This window comes from Dipodomys spectabilis, unplaced genomic scaffold (genome assembly GCF_019054845.1).
Source record: "Dipodomys spectabilis isolate Male_0828 unplaced genomic scaffold, ASM1905484v1 ptg000499l, whole genome shotgun sequence".
Classification (NCBI taxonomy): Eukaryota; Metazoa; Chordata; class Mammalia; order Rodentia; family Heteromyidae; genus Dipodomys; species Dipodomys spectabilis.
Genome location: NW_024871176.1, coordinates 32,391 through 50,667, shown reverse-complemented (window position 1 = coordinate 50,667; position 18,277 = coordinate 32,391). Strand labels below are relative to the sequence as shown.

Sequence of the window (18,277 nt, the reverse complement as noted above, 5' to 3'; positions counted from 1 at the left end):
ACTCTGGCTTTGTGGCAAACATGAGGCTCTCCATAAAAGGAAAAAAATAATCAGAACTGATTGTTCATTGTGAGAATGAGGCCACAGTTTATTCCACATAAAGTGAAGTTATAAGGTTCTTTTATCTTTTTCATTTAGCTTCATCTTTCAAGGTAATCTTCTATCAAATATTCTCTTCTTCTAAAATTTCTCCAATATGTTGGTCTTTATTTTGTGATCTTTGCTTCATGAGGTCTGGTTTTCCTGACCTACCATCTGCTGGCTGACCTCAGTTCAAAGCCAAGTCCAATAAGAAGGAAAAAGGAAAATTAACTTGGGGGTGGGGGAATGGATAAGAAAGTACCAAAGACCTGAAATAGTACTCGGACAGCGTGGGCATTCTAGTAAGCCATATGGAAATGGATGTGACAAAGCTGCCTTTTTTTTTTTTTTTTTGTCAGTCTTGGGTCTTGAACTCTGGGCCTGGGCACTGTCCCTCAGCAATTCAGCTCCAGGCTAGTGCTCTACCACTTAAGCCACAGTGCCACTTCCAGTTTTCTTGTAGTTAATTGAAGAAAAGAGTCTCGTGGACTTTCCTACCTGGGCCAGCTTTGAACCGTGATCCTCAGATCTCAGCCTCCTAAGTAGTTAGTGTTATAGGCATGAGCCACCAGCACCCGCTGGGAATAGTTCTTTTCAAAAGTAGCTTGAGCCAGGCACTGGTGGCTCATGCCTGCCATCCTAGCTACTCAGGAGGCTGAGATCTGAGGATCACAGTTCGAAGTCAACCCAGGCAAGAAAGTCCATGAGACTCTTATCTCCAAGGAAGCACCAGAAAACCAGAAGTGGCACGGTGGCTCAAAGTGGTAGAGCGCTAGCCTTGAGCAAAAGAGCTCAGGGACAGTGCCCAGGCCCTAAGTTCAAGCTCCAAGACTGGGAAAAAAGAAAATAGGTAAAATCATTAGAGGAGCTCTTTGTTTTTACTTTGGTTTTATGGTGCTTAGGATTGAATCCAGGGTCTTGCTCGGGGTAGGCAAATACTTTACATCTCTAATGATGTTTAGGTCCCAACCTCTTTCACTAAATTCATATCTCTGGAGAGTAGGGATAATGCATCCTTGTTTTAATTAAGTTATTTGGCGCTGGGGCTTGAACCCAGGGCCTTGCACATGCTGGAGAAGTGCTATGCCTCTGAGCTATACTAGACTGAGAACTTGGGACATTGGGCTTCTATACCCAAAGGCCAGGGCTATCAAGCATCCAGGGAGACAGGTTAGCATGCTTGTCGAAGGGTCATGCAGGAGAGTACATGTAGAAGGGCAAAGTTCTGGAACATCCTCCAGCAGCCCCCACAAACACCCCCACACCCAGGGGCTGGCCCTTCCCACCTGAGAGAGGTATTTATAGAGCCGGGGGTCTGGCTGGAGCCCCAGGCTGGCCAGGCGCTCCTCCTCTCCACCCGCCAGCATCTGGTAGAAGACGTGGAAGTTCCGCTCGCCCTGGCTCTGGTAGACCACGCGAGACTTCTCTATCAGGTAACTGATGATGTGCCCGCCCACGGGAACGCCCTTCAAAACACAGTAAACAAAACCAGAATGGCACCATGACCCTTCACCATCCAGCCACTCTGAAGACTCTGGTACGTGAAGTCTATGCTGTTATCACCTCTGATGTGTTTCCCAGATTCGGTGTGAGATGGTTTGGGTCTCCTGCAAGGCCGTGAAGGTGGTTTTGGTTTTGTGCAGAAACACGATCTGTCACACTAGTGACATTCTGTCTATGGCCTGAGGTGAGGGTCAAAGGTCTTCATGTCCATGTTGATGCCCAGCCAATGAGCACGAGAGTTAGGAAGAGAGACTCCTCTCCAGAGTCACAGTGGCCTCGGGCACAAGGACATGTAGAGCCTGGAGAGGTGACCCTCTGGGGTCTAGTCCACTGGCCTCTCTATTTTCTTTCTTCAGGAAGGTTTTTTTTAATGTGATGAGCAGAGTTGCTGTTTCATAAGTCAGGTAATGAATACAATTCTCTTTGCAAGGCCTCATTACTTTTTTAAAGGATTTTAAATCCAGAACATTAATAAGAAAAAAACCCAATCAATTAGAAACAACACTTCATTAACTACCAGGGAGATGGGAATTGCAATCCTAGTGAAAAAGCACTCTGACCCCCCCCCCCCACACACACACCAAAAACACAAAACACAAAAGTTTATAAAACCAAAAGGATGAATAACAGGAGATACACAGAGTGATTGGAACCATTGAGAACCTGCTCATCATTAATGGACCCTCAGAGCACTGTCGGCAAGAAGCCCTCAGTCCTACCTTTGGATTTCCAACATACAGAAGTGCTTGTAGGTGTTAAAACACAGCTTGGGCTGGGCACCGGTACCTCACACCTGTCATCCTAGCTACTCAGGAGGATGAGATCTGAGGATCATGGTTTGAGGCCAGCTTGGGCAGGAAAATCCTTCACTCTTCAATCAACCACCAGAAAACCAGAAGTGGTGCTGTGGTCTGGGACAGCACCCAGGCCTTGAGTTTAAGCCCCAGGATGGGCAACCCAAAAAAGGGTTGGAGGCATGGATCAGGTGGTAGAGTGCCAGCCAATGAGTGAAAGCATCAGATACTGAGTTCAAGTCCTGGTCTCAAACAAAAACAAAACCCCACAGCTTGAAGGCTCAACATTGAAATGACCCCCCCCCCAATGGAAACAGCCCCAAGTCCACCCACAGGAGAACATATCAATTGCAAGATGCGTTGTACAATAGAATCATGAACCACTTCTATGAGCAGCAGCATGAATGACAGAAGGGAGAACCGGCTGAATCATTCCATTCACATGAAGTTCAAGGACAAGCAGCCCAAATCTGTGATGATGGTAACCTTGTATATTTTGATCAGAGTTGCTTGTCTATACACACAGACAACTCTGTGTAAAACATCCAGTGGACTGGAAACATGGCTTAGTGGTAGAGTGCTTGCCTAGCATGCATGAAGCGCTGGGTTCGATTCCTCAGCACCACAGACACAGAAAAAGCTGGAAATGGCACTGTGGCTCAAGTGGTAAAAGTGCTAGCTTTGAGCAAAAGCAGCTCAGGGACAGTGCCCAGCCCCTGAGTTCAAGCCCCAGGACTGGTCAAGAAAAACAAAACATCAAGCCATCATTAGGAACATGTCCTTGGTAGCAGAGGTGCTGAACTTTGTTTAAAAAAAAGCTTTCAAATACACAGAGCTATCAATGTCTCACAGAACCTCTGCACAGCGGGTGCTGTGGTTCACGCCTCCAATCTTAGCTACTCGGAGCCTGAGATCTGACCCCTTCATATTGTGCAGTGTCATTCACACAAATCCATTTCCTATCAGGGTTGCAACCCATTTGGAAAACAACCCAAACCAAAATGGGCTGGGCTAATAATGTACCCCTCACTCCCCCCTTCCCAGCCCCCCCCTGCCCCCCCCCCCCCCCCCCCGCCAGCCAGCCAGGTGAAGATTCCCAACCATCTACCTCAGCCACACCCACTAGTCTCCTCTTAACACTTGCTTTTCTGCAGGTTATAAAATGGTACCCACCCCCAGGAGCTTTCATTTGCATTTCCTAAAATTAGCACCAATCCTCAACACTTTTTTCTTTTTTTGGTCAGTTATGGGGCTTGAACTCAGGGCCTGGGTGCTGTCCCTGAGCTCTTTCGGTCAAGGCTAGCACTCTACCACAGCTCCACTTCCAGTTTTCTGGTGGTTCATTGGAGATAAGAGTCTCGGGGACTTTCCTGCCCTGGCTGGCTTTGAACTGCCATCTTCAGATCTCAGCCTCCAGAGAGTACAGGAGTAATTACCTCCTAGGACTAGAGTGAGCTACCGGCACCCAGCTAATCCTCAACATTTTTTAACTGTGAGCCAACAAGGGTTCTTCCTACCTTCAGGAGCTGTGGGTGGTTCCATCACCAGCCCAAGGGGGGCCCCATGAAGGGGTGCCAGGAAATTCACTGTACCTGAGAGTCGAACTGTATGTCCATGTATTTGCCGAATCTGCTCGAGTTGTCATTCCGGAGTGTTTTGGCATTTCCAAAAGCCTTGGGATACAAAGTGCCACATAAGCTCACCACGCGTGTCAAAATCCTGACTCCCAAATAACAGGCATATTACGAAAACAGAAGCTGGGTGCCAGTGGCTCAGGCCTGCAAGCCTAGCTTCACAGAAGGCCGAGAGCTGAAGATCAAGGCTTGAAGCCACCCTGGGCAGAAAAGTCAGTGAGACCCTTATTGCCAATGAAGCACCAAAAAGCTGGAAATGAAGCTGTGGTTCTAGTGGTAGAGTGCCAGTCTTGGGTGAAAAAGCTAAGAAATAGTGCTCAGGACTTGAGTTTAAGTCCCAGTATTGGTACAAAGGAAAAGAAGGAACAAAAGAAAACAGGAGCAAAAGGAAGTAAAGAAAGCCAGTGAAGAAAGCCATATTTATGGGCTGGGAAGGTGGCTCAGTGGTAGAGCGCTTGCCTTGCATGCCTGAGGCCCTGGGTTCAATTCCTCAGCACCACATAAGCAAAAAGAAAAAAGCCAGAAGTGGCGCTGTGGCTCAAGTGGTAGAGCGCTAGCCTTCAGCTGAAGAGCTGAGGGACAGCGCCCAGGCCCAGAGTTCAAGCCCCATGACTGGACCCCCCGCCCCCAAAAAAAGCCATATTTATCTAAGGACTTGCTAACTACAGAGAATTTGGTGCTAGCATTGGACCTGGGATGGGAAGCAGCAGAAAGCGCTTCTCTCTAGAGTCCAGTCTAGGGATCAAAATGGCCTATTGACCATGAGACTCGTATTGCCAAGGAACCACCAGAAAACTGGAAGTGGCGCTGTGGCTCAAGTGGTAGAGCGCTAGCCTTGAGCTGAAGAGTCAAAGGACAGCGCCCAGGCCCTGAGTTCAAGCCCCACAACCAACCAAAATGAAGGAGGAGAAGAGGAGGAGGAGGAGGAGAAAGAGGAGGAGGAAGAGGAGGAGGAGGAGGAGGAAGAGGAGGGGAGGAAGGGAGGGAGAAGAAAACTTCACTATGTAGTTATTATATGGTCATCTCCTTTAATCCCCCAAACTTTTTTGGGGGGTTGGTTGTGGGGCCTGAACTCTGGGCCTGGGCGCTGTCCTTCGACTCTTCATACTGAACTCTGGGCCTGGGCGCTGTCCCTCAGCTCTTCAGCTCAAGGCTAGCACTCTACCCCTTGAGCCACAGCGCCACTTCTGGTTTTTTCTGCTTATGTGGTGCTGAGGAATGGAACCCAGAGGCTCATGCATGCAAGGCAAGCACTCTACCACTGAGCCACCTTCCCAGCCCTCCCCCAAACTTCTTAAGAGGAAGGTACAGAAGGCCCTCTAACACGTCCTTCAAGGTCACGTCCTTCTTTCTAAGTCTCCCCATGCTGATCGCCCTTCCTCGAGCCCCTCCACGGCTTCCCCGCCATCTTTACCTCCAGCACGGGGTTGGAAAGCAGGAGCCTGTCGCGGGCTATCTGCAGGGACTCGGTCATGGGGCAGGTGACGGCGAAATACTGCAGGATCTTCTTAGAGGCCTCGGTCTTCCCCGCCCCGCTCTCTCCAGAGATGAGAATGAAGTGGTTGCTGAGCTCCGAGCACATGGTGCGGTAAGCATTGTCCGCGATGGCGTAGCTGAAGGGGTGGACACGCAGTGGCCTTGGTGCTGCCTCCCTGGCTATGAGAGTCCCCTAACCCAGCAGAAAGGCAGAGGGCTGTACTCCAGGAGGCCATGGCAGAGAGGGTTACAAGCACATTCACTCACACACACACACACACAACAGACACACATACTGCCCTCCTTGCAAGACCTACTAGGTGTGAGACTTACTATGTTTATTCTGTTATTTACATTTTATTTTGTGTCTGTCCCGGGACTTGAACTCTGAGCCTGGGCTCTGTCCCTCAGCTCTTCAGCTCAAGGCTAGTGCTCTACCACTTGAGCCACAGCGCCACTTCCACTTCTGGTTTTCTGGTGGTTCATTGGAGATAAGAGTTTCATGGAAGCCGGGCGCTGGTGGCTCACACCTGTAATCCTAGCTACTCAGGAGGCTGAGATCTGAGGATCACGGTTCAAAGCCAGCCTGGGCAGGAAAGTCCATGGACTCTTATCTCCAATAAACCACTAGAAAACCGGAAGTGGCACTGTGGCTCAAGGGGTAGAGTGCTGGCCTTGAGCTGAAGAGTGCAGGGACAGCGCCCAGGCCCAGAGTTCAAGCCCCATGACCAACCAAAAAAAAAAATTTCATGGATGTTCCTGCCTGGGCTGGCTTTGAACTGCAGTCCCCAGTTCTCTACCTCCTGAGTAGCTAGGATTACAGGCCTGAGCCACCGGCACTCGGCCCCTTCTATATTTCTTTTCTTTTTTTTTGGGGGGGTCCAGTCGTGGGGCCTGAACTCTGGGCCTGGGCGCTGTCCCTCAGCTCTTCAGCTCAAAGCTAGCGCTCTACCACTTGAGCCACAGCACCACTTCCAGCTTTTTTCTTTTTATTTATGTCATGCCGAGGAATCGAACCCAGGGCCTCAGGCATGCAAGGCAAGCGCTCTACCACTGAGCCACCTTCCCAGTCTCCCTTCTATATTTCTTAAAAGAACAAACCAGATACTGGCCAGGCACCAGAGGCATTCACTTATAATCCTAGTTACTTAGGAGGTTGAGGGATGGAGGTTCAAAACCAGCCCAAGTAAGTCCATGAAACTTATCTCCAATTAAGCAACAAAAAGCCAGAAGTGGAGCTGTGGCTCTAGTAGTAAGAGTACTAGCCTTTTCCACAAAAACTAAATAGCAAGTAGCACCCAGGCAGGCCCTGAGTTCAAGCTCAAGTACTAGCACACGCGCATGCGTGCACACACAGAATAAATACTAAATTATACCCCAAGAGCTAGTCTATTAACTGTAGATAGAAACAGCATCTTTCCAAGGATTAAATAATTCAATAAATTGGATAACATCTCATGTCTTCTCTTTCTCTTAACACCTGGAATACTAAGAACATAGAGGCAGGAAACCAGAGAGATTAGAAGTTACTGAGATAGTTAGGAAACAGTTTTATCTCCAAGATCAGAAAGCAAAGCCTGACATGGAAAGGTTTATAAGTGCCTGGAATGGCGGAGACTCCCAGGAGACAGATTGGGGTGAGGAGACTCTCAATATTAGCTGAGAGACCAACCACGGAGGAGAAGCGGAAAATCCGGCAAAAGCCAGGCCTGTGCAGATCCATCTCCCTTGAAGGATCTGCGGCCCAGAGAAATTCCCACCCGTGACACTCTTCTTAGCCGCCATGGTCATCAGACACCAGTAGATGGCAGTAGAGCAAGCCACTGCCCAAAGAAGCCGCTTCTCTAGCCAAACAAGATTTCTCAGCAGTTAAACAAACTCCACCTCTTGCCTACTTGAGAGTCCAAAATGACCTACTGACATTTTCTAGCACTTTGACTGACTTCATAAGAAGGCAGCAGCTTAATGAACGTGCATTAACGTATTAATGAACCTGCAAGAAGAAAGCAGAAGCTTCCGTGGAGGGATTTGCGTGGGTGGAAAAAGGACGGATAGAGGTAGATGGATGGATGATGGGTTGGTGGTAGGTGGTGGGTGGATGATGGATGGGTAGATAGATTGGTAGATGGAGGGGTGGATGGGTGGGTGGATGGGTAGATGGATGGATGATGGATGATGGGTGGATGGGTGGGTGGATGATGGGTAGGTAGATGGGTTGGTAGATGGAGGGGTGGATGGGTGGGTGGTGGGTGGATGGATGGGGTGGGTAGCTGAGTGGATGGATGGATGGATGGATGGGTGGATGGATAGGTAGATGGATGGGTGGATGGATAGGTAGATGGGTGGGTGGATGGGTAGATAGATGGATGGATGATGGATGATGGGTGGATGGGTGGGTGGTGGGTGGATGATGGGTAGATAAATGGGTTGGTAGATGGAGGGGTGGATGGGTGGGTGGTGGGTGGATGGGTGGGGTGGGTGGCTGAATGGATGGATGGGTAGGTAGATGGGTTGGTAGATGGGTAGATGGATGGATGACGGATGATGGGTGGATGGGTGGGTGGTGGGTGGGTGGCTGAGTGGATGAATGGATGGATGGATGGATGGATGGATGGATGGATGGATGGGTGGATGGATAGGTAGATGGGTGGGTGGATGGGTAGATGGATGGATGATGGGTGGATAGGTGGGTGGTGGGTGGTGGGTGGATGATGGGTAGGTAGATGGGTTGGTAGATGGAGGGGTGGATGGGTGGGTGGTGGGTGGATGGATGGGGTGGGTGGCTGGCTGGATGGATGGGTAGGTAGATGGGTTGGTAGATGGAGGGGTGGATGGGTGGATGATGGATGATGGGTAGGTAGATGGGTTGGTAGATGGAGGGGTGGATGGGTGGGTGGTAGGTGGATGATGGGTAGGTAGATGGAGGGGTGGATGGGTGGGTGGTGGGTGGATGGGTGGGGTGGGTGGCTGAGTGGATGAGTGGATGGATGGATAGGTAGATGGGTGGATGGATGGGTAGATGAGTGGGTGGGTGGGTAGATGGGTGGGTGGGTGGGTGGATGGATGAGTGGGATGGGTGGTGGGTGGGTGGATGGGTAGATGAACAGATGAATGGGAAGAAGAAAGGAAAGGAAGGGAAGGGAGAGAATGGGAGAAGAAAGGAAAGTACTGCCAGGCGCCGCCCTGCAGAAGTTACTTACACGTGTGGTGGCAGTTCGAAGAAATTGACCCCTTGGTAGAGCCGCATCTGGCTGGCAGTGTAGATCCCCAGCTCCTGGTATGGGTTCACCGACACGAGGAGCGTCCCGATGTACGTCTGCAGGGATGGACCACAGCACCGTGAGGGATCCTGGGTAGAGCCCGCTGTCACCCAGGCAAGTCCCCACGTGCCACTTGCCCCCCAGGACGGAGGTGTCACGCAGCGAGGAAGGCCTAGCGGGGCGCAGGCATAGCGCGTTGGCTCACGTATATGAGGTTCTCGCTGAAACGCTTGCGAAGGTTGTCCACAACGGCAGACTCGCTGGTGTAGGCGTCCAGCAGCACGAAATCCTGCACCCCGACTTTGTCCCGGGCGGTCAGCGCCCCCTCCATGTGCAGGCGGATGTGTTTCCGCCTCGCCTCCTCTCTCTACAGGGAAAGCAACGGCAATTCATTCATTCCTCGGGCCGTGCTCAGCGCGCCGCCAGGGCCCGCACACAAGCACGTGCTGAGCCCCGGGGTGAGCCCAGAAACAGAGGAGGGCAGAACTGAAGGAAAAAAAATCACTGCTGCTGTGTATTTCTGCTAGCATCTTTTTGTTTTTTGAGGGGGGGGGGTCAGAATTTGAACTCAGGGCCCCACACTTGTTCTGCTGGTGTTTTGCCACTTGGTGTCTCCAAGCCTGGCGTTTTATAGCGTTCTTTCTGGAGCCAGTCTCTCACACAGGCTCTGCCTGTGCTGAGCCTACTGTCCTCTGGATCTTAGCCCCCTGAGCTGTTGGAACTGAGAAGAGTATCTGCTCTTGTAACGTGCTAGTCGGGTGTGTGAATCCAGGGACAGCAGGCTGTTTTATATAGCACTGGGGTGTGTAGCCAGATAACAGCATCTCACCTACAATTTCTCTGGACAGTGACAAAATCAGTTATTATGTGTGTCTCAGAACATAGTCCCGCCATGAAGTCTGCACAGGCATGTGTAGAAAACTAGCAATAGCAGAGGCTGAGAGGCGGTGGCGCGTACCTGTAAGTCCAGCCACTTAGGAGGTGGAGATACAATCACAGTTCAAGGCCAGCCCAGACAAAGTTATGAAGAGGATGCCTACAAGCTACAAGCAAAAGGATTGGGGTTGTGGCTCAAAGTGATAGAGCATCTGCCTAGCAAGTGTGAGCCCCGAGTTCAATCCTCGGTACCGTAGTACTCTCCTCCACCCCATCGCCTGGAGCCTGGCATTTCTGGTGGGCGGGCTGCGGCAAAATGGTCACTAGTGTTGGCCTCCACTCATGAAGCCATCAAGGGAGCGTGGGCACACAATCAGGGCACATTCCATTCATACATCTCCCCCTCACACACACACCCCAAACAAGAAAAACTGAAACTGGAAGATGCTCCCTGATGTGCTGTTGCCTCCCTAGTGCCCTCTAGTGACCGGAATTAGCATCTCACACACACTTGCAGGAGAAATGCTGGAAGTGGTTTCCCTGGCGCTGAGCAGGAAGGGAAGGCAGGGCAGGTTGGACCTAGAGGCGGGAACTGGCAACTGAGCTTTTGGGGTTTTTATTTTTGACGGTTCATTGGAGGTAAAAGTCTGATGGACTTTGTTGTTCAACCTTGGCTTTGAACCACAATCCTCAGATCCTAGCCTCCTAAGTACACATGTATTCTCGAGATGGATCATAGACACACGTGGAAAAGGTGTTAATTCTCTAAGGCTACTTGAAGGAAACAAACAGAAAAATCTTTACAACTAGAAGGAGGAAGGCAAAGTGTTTTGTTTTCTTTTAAGACAAGATGCAGACATAACAAAGAAAAAGTGAGCTTCATCAAATATAAAGCATCTCATTAGAAGATAAGAAAATTATCACAAAATATATCTGCAGTGGAGTTGTTCCAGAATTTTAAAAAAAATCTTCAGTTCAAACACACTTAGCAAAAATTGGAGAAAGAGCCAGTGACTAGGAGTTCATGTCTATAATCTTAGCTACTCAGGAGGCTAAGATATGAAGGTTGTGGTTTGAAGCCAGCTTGGGCAAGAAAGTCTGTGAGAGTGTTATCCCCAGTTAGCCATCAAAAAGCCCAAGTGGAGCTGTGGCTCAAGTGGTAGAGCACTTGCCTCGAGCAAAAAACAGTTTCGGGACAGCACCTCAGGACTGGCACACACATACATACATGCATGCACATACACACACACAATCCTGGAAGAAAGGACTTGCATAACATTTTACAAAGAAAGATACACTGTCAAGAAGCACATAGAAAAATGTCTAAGCTTACTCATCACTAGGGAAATGCAAAATTTTAAACCAGAAGATACGAGAAGATACAAGAAGTCATCAAATGCAAACACCAACCACAGCGGACACAGGTTAGGACCAGGAGCGGTCTGAAGCGACCTTCATTGCTGGCAGAAATGCTAAGGAATCCAACCACTTCAGAGAAAAGTTCTGGCACTTTCTGATGAAGTTAGCCATGTCTCCAAGCCTTTGATCCTGCAATTCTGTGTATTTACACAAGAGCAATGTAAACATCTGCCCACAGAAAAAGACGCAAGCGTGAAGTTCAACTCCTGCTCCCAGCGTTATTCATCACGGCTGCAAGAACTGGAAACCATCCAAGCCCCCTCAACCGGAGGACGGATGGGGTCCTCTGCACAATAGAATGAATACAGCAATAAAAGAAATGATAGGGACCCACGAGAATATAGATGGTTCCCCTAGACATTGTGCCACATGAGAGAGAGCCCCCACACACAAAAAGAGAATGCGCCATGCCATTCCATTTATGTGACATCCTGGGACAAGCAAAGCTAATCTCCAGTGAAAAATCAGAACAATTGTTGCCTGGCTGGGGGGCAGGGTGGGGGAGGGGGGTGGGGGGGGAGATGGAGGGGGAAGACATCTTTGCAGCCATGGAAATTTTCTGTTTGTTGAAGGGGCTGCGAGTCCTCGGGACTCACTAGACTTGACTCACTAGACTCAGAGAGACATGGTGAACGTTTTGTGCATTTCAGTTATCTGCGATTGTATTAGCTAAGTAACATCGTGGATGTGCTGGGTGTTTTAGTTATGTGGACGTTTGATGAATTTTTATTAGCCAGAGGCCAAAAAAATGGATGAGGAAGAGGAGATGAAAATAGATTGATCAGTGTTCATCTTCATCAAAGCTAGATAGTGGGGAACTGGTAAGGTGTTCAATTTTCTTTGAACGTATTAAAAATTTACAATAAAGGCTTTTTTTTTTCTCTTCAAGGCACAGGAAAGCCACTTGCACACACATCGTAGAAACAGTCCAGATAGATTACCCTCAATGGACCAATGGATTTATGTATCTCTATATCTGTCTGTCTATCTGATAGAATTTTACTCATCTATCAGAAGAATGATAAGCCATCATTTGCAAAGAAGTAGACGAACATGGAAAAAAAAATCCTGCTAAGTGGAGTCCAGTCCAGAGAAACAAAGGACATGTGTTTTCTCTTGTGTAGGGGAAGTGAGATCTCATTTACAAACGTGGAAACACATACAGGGTCATATGCATATATACACAAAAGTATAAGCTACATGTCTGGTCTGTGCAGGGGCGAATTCCAACAGAGTAAGTCCTTTGAACAACTAACTCACAGTGCAAAAAATGGAACACCAGGAAGCTGGAAATGGATGTGTGTGGGCAGGGGTGAGGTCCAGGGGAGGGAGGGGCGCTGGAGAGAGGAAGGGGGAGCAGAGACAGTCACAATACTCAAGGCCCATGTGTGAAAATGGAACTGGGGAAACCGAGGGTTGGTGTGGGGTTGGGAGAGATGGGGAGAGCAATGGAAAAGGTGGCATTGCTTTAGATGTGCTGTCCTCATGCCGCCATGTTGAATTGAAACCCCTTGCTTGGTACAGCTACCGAAGCATAAAATTATAACTTAAAAAAGTGAAAACAAATCGTTAAAAACAAAAACAAGCCAACAAAAGAAAAGCCAACAAAATGTCCCCCAGATGTCTCCCCATGCTAGCCCCAGTGGAGCCCACATAAAGACATCCATGAGAGCTTTTGGTTCGCCCAAACCAGAAGCCAAGCCAGGTGCGCAGGTTGAACGCAGCCAGGCTTGTTCTGTGAAGTTTGTTTCTTAGAATTGATTTGTGGAAGAAATTGGGCAATGGCTCCTAGTGTCCCCCACATCCTCAGTTTTCCCCCTTGTCTCTTTTTGGGGTTGTTTCCACACAGTCTTGTGTTCTTCTGCTTTGCCAGAAAATTGGGAGTTGGGTTTACAGTTGGATGAGGGAAGAGAACTGATTGACTTCTGCAGATCAGCGGAGGTGTAATGTACTCCTGGAGAGACAGGAGGGGTGGGGACTGTTTCCCCGAGATTGTAAAACGGAGCTTTTCAACTCTGTCCACTCTCTGCATAGCTGGGATTATAGGTATGTACACCATGCTCAGCCTCTGTGTGTGTGTGTGTGCTGGTGTAGGGGCTTGAACTCAGGGCCTCAACTCTCATCGGCTTTTTGGTCAAGCTGGTACTCTACCACTTGAGCCACAGCTCCACTTCTGGCTTTTCTGCTGTTTAATTGGAGGGGAGAGTTTCATAGACTTTCCTGCCGAAACTGGCTTTGAACTGCAATCCTCATATCTCTGTCTCCTGAATAGCTAGGATTACAGGCATGGGCTACTGGCACCCAGCTTATGCAGAGACTTCTAAAATATCAACATTATCCTACCTTTAACATTTAAAAATGTTAACTAGTCGAATAAGAAATAAGTAGCAGGGGCTGGGAAGGTGGCTCAGTGGTAGAGCCTTGCATGCTCGAGGCCCTGGGTTCGATTCCTCAGCACCACATAAGCAAAAAGAAAAAAGCCGGAAGTGGCGCTGTGGCTCAAGTGGTAGAGCACTAGCCTTGAGCTGAAGAGCTGAGGGACAGCGCCCAGGCCCAGAGTTCAGGCCCCACAACCGGACCCAAAAAAAAAAAAAAAAGAAATAAGTAGCAATACTGAGTGTGGTGGTACATGCCTGTAATCCCAGCTACTCTGGATGCAGAGATGGAAAAGATCATGGTTTGAGGCCATCCAGAAGAAAAACTGGTATGACCCCTGTCTCAACCAACAAACTGAGCATGGTGCTACCCGACAGCCTGGGCACAGAACGCAATGTCTCCGCTCTCCATCATGGGTGTGTTCAATGTGCACAGCTACTTTGCTCCAGACTGTGAGCAGAGCCAGGCCCCAGTGGCTCTCACTTGTAATCCCAGAAACTCAAGAGGTTGAGATCTAAGGGTTGTGGTTCAAAGCCAGACCAGACAGCAAAATCCTTGAGCCTCTTATCTCCAATGAACCAGAAAAAAAAAAAAAAGCCAGGCGTGGAGCTGTGGCTCAAGTGGTAGAGTGCTGACTTTGAAGGGGAAAAAAAAACTCAGGGACAGTGCCCAGGCTCTGAGTTCAAGCCTCCAGTACCAGCACCAATACACACACACACACACACACACACACACACACACACACACACACACACACACACAATTATCATTTAAATCACTAATAGGATTTCTTAAAATATGTACACTTTTGCAAGAAATGCAAAAAAATGATATCTGTGTTTCTATATTATCTAACAGTGACTTAAACATAGTAAACTTAGAATAATAAGACAGCAATAAGTAGTGCTGTACACTATGCCCAAGATAGAAGAATACAGGATTGGGTTTTGGGGGGGGGTTTTGTTGTTGTTTAGTTCCTGTTCTTCCTCCTATTTTTTTTTTTTTTTTTTTGCTGGTCCTGGAGCTTGAACTCAGGGTCTAAGTGCTGTCCTTGAGCATTTTTTGTGCTCAAGCCTAGCACTCTACCACTTGGGCCTCAGCACCAATTCCAGCTTTTCCTGAGTAGCCTATTGGCGATAAGAAGCTCACAGTCTTTCCTGCCCGGGTTAGCTTTGAACCACAATCCTCAGAGCTCAGCCTCCTGAGTAGCGGGGATTACAGGCGTGAGCCACGGGCACCTGACTAGAATGCAGGTATTAAGGTGATGCATAAGAGGATCAGAGCCAGCACTGTCTCCCTCTTAAGGGACAGCAGCCAAAGATATGCACCGTGTGATTACAAAATATATACAGATAGAGTCAAATATATTCAAAGAGATCTACAATACAGGGACAGAGCACCTGCTTGGCAGGCTGAACACCTGGGCTCCACTTGAGATACTAGAATGTTCTATGCCTTGGGCCCAGATGGCAGTTGCACAGATATCTGCCGTATAATACAATAAGCGGCACATTTGTTTATGTGCTTGGCAGTATCACCCTACAGCAAGGAAAAGCTTTTCAAACATCTTAACTCTGCAGTGTTTCCACTTAAAGGAAGGGCTCGCGGGAGCTGCCTGGTTTTTGAGCTCTTGATTGCTTTCTATCAAATTGCCCTGGGAAGCCAAGAAGAGGAGGCAGCCCGTCTGCACTGTCCTCTGTGTAAGCGTACAGACCACTGCGCCGGGGCTTTTCAGACGCTCCCTGGCCACCAAGCCTCACAGCTGACAACGTCTCCAGATGACAGAGGACAAATGTCTGTCTTTCTCTACATTGCAATTTCATATGATCTGTGCCATGGGGAAAAAGCTATAGAGACAAGCAGAGAGGGAGAGGCGAACTGGAAGAAAATAGAGAAAGCAAGGGAGAGGCAGAGAGACAGACAGACACAGAGACAGAGGAAGAGAAGGAGAGAGAGACAGGCTACTTTCCAGCCATGGCTGTCTAATGAATCACAAAACATCATCTGAATGTTGATATCACTCCACGCTGATTCCCGAAGCACCAGAAACTCCCATTAATTATGTCCTAAATAAACCATTTAGAGATCGTACCCCCAAAAAAACCCCAAAACCAAAACCAAACCCCTCACCATCGTGATGAGAAATACACTGAATCATGAAGAAAGCCACGGAACAAACACTCACAGCCTCAGAGTCTTCTTGATAAAACACAGAAAATTTATTTCCCCAACAAAGTTTTAACATTTGAAATCACCCCCCCCCCAACAGTCACCTACAGACGCACACAGATCCAGAAAAATAATTTTATTTTAAAAAGTAGAGCCAAAAAGAAGGTGACCAGGCCCATTTGTGGGGTCCCTGGCTTGTCTCTTAGAAAGAGCTTCCAAGAACGTGCTAAAGGCACCCCTGGACCTGAACCGAGGTCTGGGGGAGGGGAGACCTATTTCCCATTCCTAAATCAAAAGGGGTGTTGGGCGGGGGGAGGAGAAAGAGAGAAAAATCTGTGGAGTTCAAACATTCCTTTAAACCTCACCCCACTTGAAATACTAAATGTAGTTTCATGGCTGCCATTTTGAAACCCATTTGTTTGCCAAAGGCGCCCTTTTGATTCCCATTTGGGATGGAAAAGGCTTGCGGGTAACCCATTGAAACAGGGCCGGCACAAAAGCCCTTTGGCAACAATCACCGCTGGTGCTGGTGAAGGGCAACATTTTTGTGGGCAAAATAAAACATTTTAATGCGCTACAATCCATTACACATCCAGCCCTCCATTTCCTTTCAGCAATTATTCATTAGAAAACATTTAACGTCACTGTGCATTTCACACTCGGCATTCTGCTCACAAAGAAGAAGAGATGGACCATTTAGAAAGGGGGCCGGGGACCTCCCTTTCTAATCTGAGAAACTCCGAGGAGGTGGGCCCACAGCACACATCAGGCCGGCTAAATTGTGCAGTTAACCGTCAAAGGCCTCCTGCTTCGGCTGACACTCATTTCAAGATGACCAGGAACAATAGAGATTTGTTCCTAGAGGACGGTCTCCATCAGCCCCGGCCCATGAAACCGCCTGATGGTTTATTCTCTTTGCCACCTCCCTCCTGCTCGCCCTGGTCCACTCCCTCCTCCTCCACCGTTCGCCTGTTCCCCCTTTAACACAAAGAGACAGGTAAAGAATGTCATTAAAAGGGGTTCATTCAACATGTCAGCTTTTATAATACAATTGCCCGTCAGGTTCCCTTCGGAGCTAGGAGCGCTCCGTCTGGGTTTAGGCTAGAGCTCCCGTCCACAGTTTAGGTTACTTAGCAGGAGGGACAGCTCCCTGGCCTCCTGTAGAAGGAGGCCATCTCTTGGGTACAGACATTACAAGAAAGAAAGAAAAGAACCCAAAGCAAAACATATTTACTCATAGCAGAAACAGCGATGACAGCAAGGGACCGTATAGCATGTCCCAAAGACCAGTGTGGCTATTTTTTTAAGGGTCTGCTTTTGTTTTTACTAAAAACTCACACTCAAAGCCCCCAAAGCTATTTTTTTTTTTTTTGGTGCCAGTCCTAGGGCTTGAACTCAGGGCCTGGGCACTGTCCCTAAGCTTTTGTGTTCAAAGCTAGCATTCTACCACTTGAGCCACAGCTCCACTCTGGCTTTTTGGTGGTTCATTAGAGATAAGAGTCTCACAGACTTTCCTGGCCAAGTTGGCTTTCAATCCTGATCCTCAGATCTCAGCCTCTTAAGTACCTAGGATTATAGGTGTGAGTCACTGGCACCCGGCTCCCAAAGCTAATTTGTAGCAAGGGTTGGGAAATATTTATTGCAGGGCTATTTTTTTTTTAAAAAGGAATAAAATGACTTTTGAAAACAGTCAGCCAGCCAAGTACCAGTGGCTCACACCTGTAATCCTAACTAAACCAGCCTGGGAAGGAAAGTTGGTGAGATGCTTATCTTCAATTAACCAGCCAAAAGCCAGAAGCGAAAGGGTGGCTCAAGTGGTAGAATGCCAACCTTGAGTGAAAAAGCTACGGGACAGTTGCCAGGCCTGGAGTTCAAGCCTCAGGACTAGCACAAAAGAAAAAAAAGTTATTTTTCCTTCAGTGGTTCTGGAATTTGAACTCAGTCCCTCATGCTTGCTAGGCAGGTATTCTGCCAATTGAGCCATACCTCCTTTTTGCTTTAGTTTTTTTTTTTTTGAGGTCTCACTAGCTTTTGGCTGAGACAACTCACCCCACCATCCTCGGGTCCTGCGTGATACTTTAAAGTTGCTCCTAACAAGGGAAGAGCAGAATTGCAAATATAACCCTGTCCAAATATATACTTGGGAGCTGAAATACTTCTACTTTGAGATCTACTTAGCCAGGTAGGGTGGTGCATGCCTTTAATCTCAGTACTTGGGAATCTGAGGCAGGAGGATCCAAGGATGGCCTGGGATATATCTCATGTTAAGAAATTTTTTTTTAAAAAGTGGAAGGTAAGGGATCTTTTAGTCTGTAGGGCTCAGCCTTCCCAGCCCCTAATAGCACAGAGCCACCATCTCATTTCGAGTTCCAGTTGGGACATCATCCTGCCAGGCCAGCCAAATCCAAACCTAAACAGATCTCTGCAGAGCCAGCTGCAGTTTTGAGATGTGAAACTTAATATCCACTCCACGAGCGGATAGCCCCATCCACCTGTCAAGGAAGCCCTTCCAGAAGGTGTAATGAATGGGGCTCCCACAGCCCCAGAGCCTATTTGACACCCGTCCCTCAGAAGGCAGACAGGGTCTGCCCTAGCTAGGAGATTGACAAAAAGATCAACTCGTTTCCTCGGGCCCCTGGTCCCACAAGTTTCGATGGAGGATTATCTTTTCATCTAACGACCAGAGGAC

General features: G+C 48.4%; 1 protein-coding gene across 1 annotated transcript in view; it reads right to left on the bottom strand.

Annotated features, from left to right (window-relative positions):
- Myo1h (myosin IH) overlaps nt 1-9,094 on the bottom strand; it is a 38,098-nt gene extending 29,004 nt beyond the window's left edge. The window contains exons 1-5 of the mRNA XM_042669584.1: nt 8,954-9,094; nt 8,689-8,804; nt 5,427-5,625; nt 3,971-4,051; nt 1,368-1,547 (exon numbers count right to left, since the gene is read on the bottom strand). Of these exons, the coding sequence (XP_042525518.1) occupies nt 1,368-1,547; nt 3,971-4,051; nt 5,427-5,625; nt 8,689-8,804; nt 8,954-9,079 (702 nt within the window). The 5' untranslated portion in view covers nt 9,080-9,094. The remainder of the gene's footprint in view (nt 1-1,367; nt 1,548-3,970; nt 4,052-5,426; nt 5,626-8,688; nt 8,805-8,953) is intronic.
- Nucleotides 9,095-18,277: the final 9,183 nt, after the last annotated feature.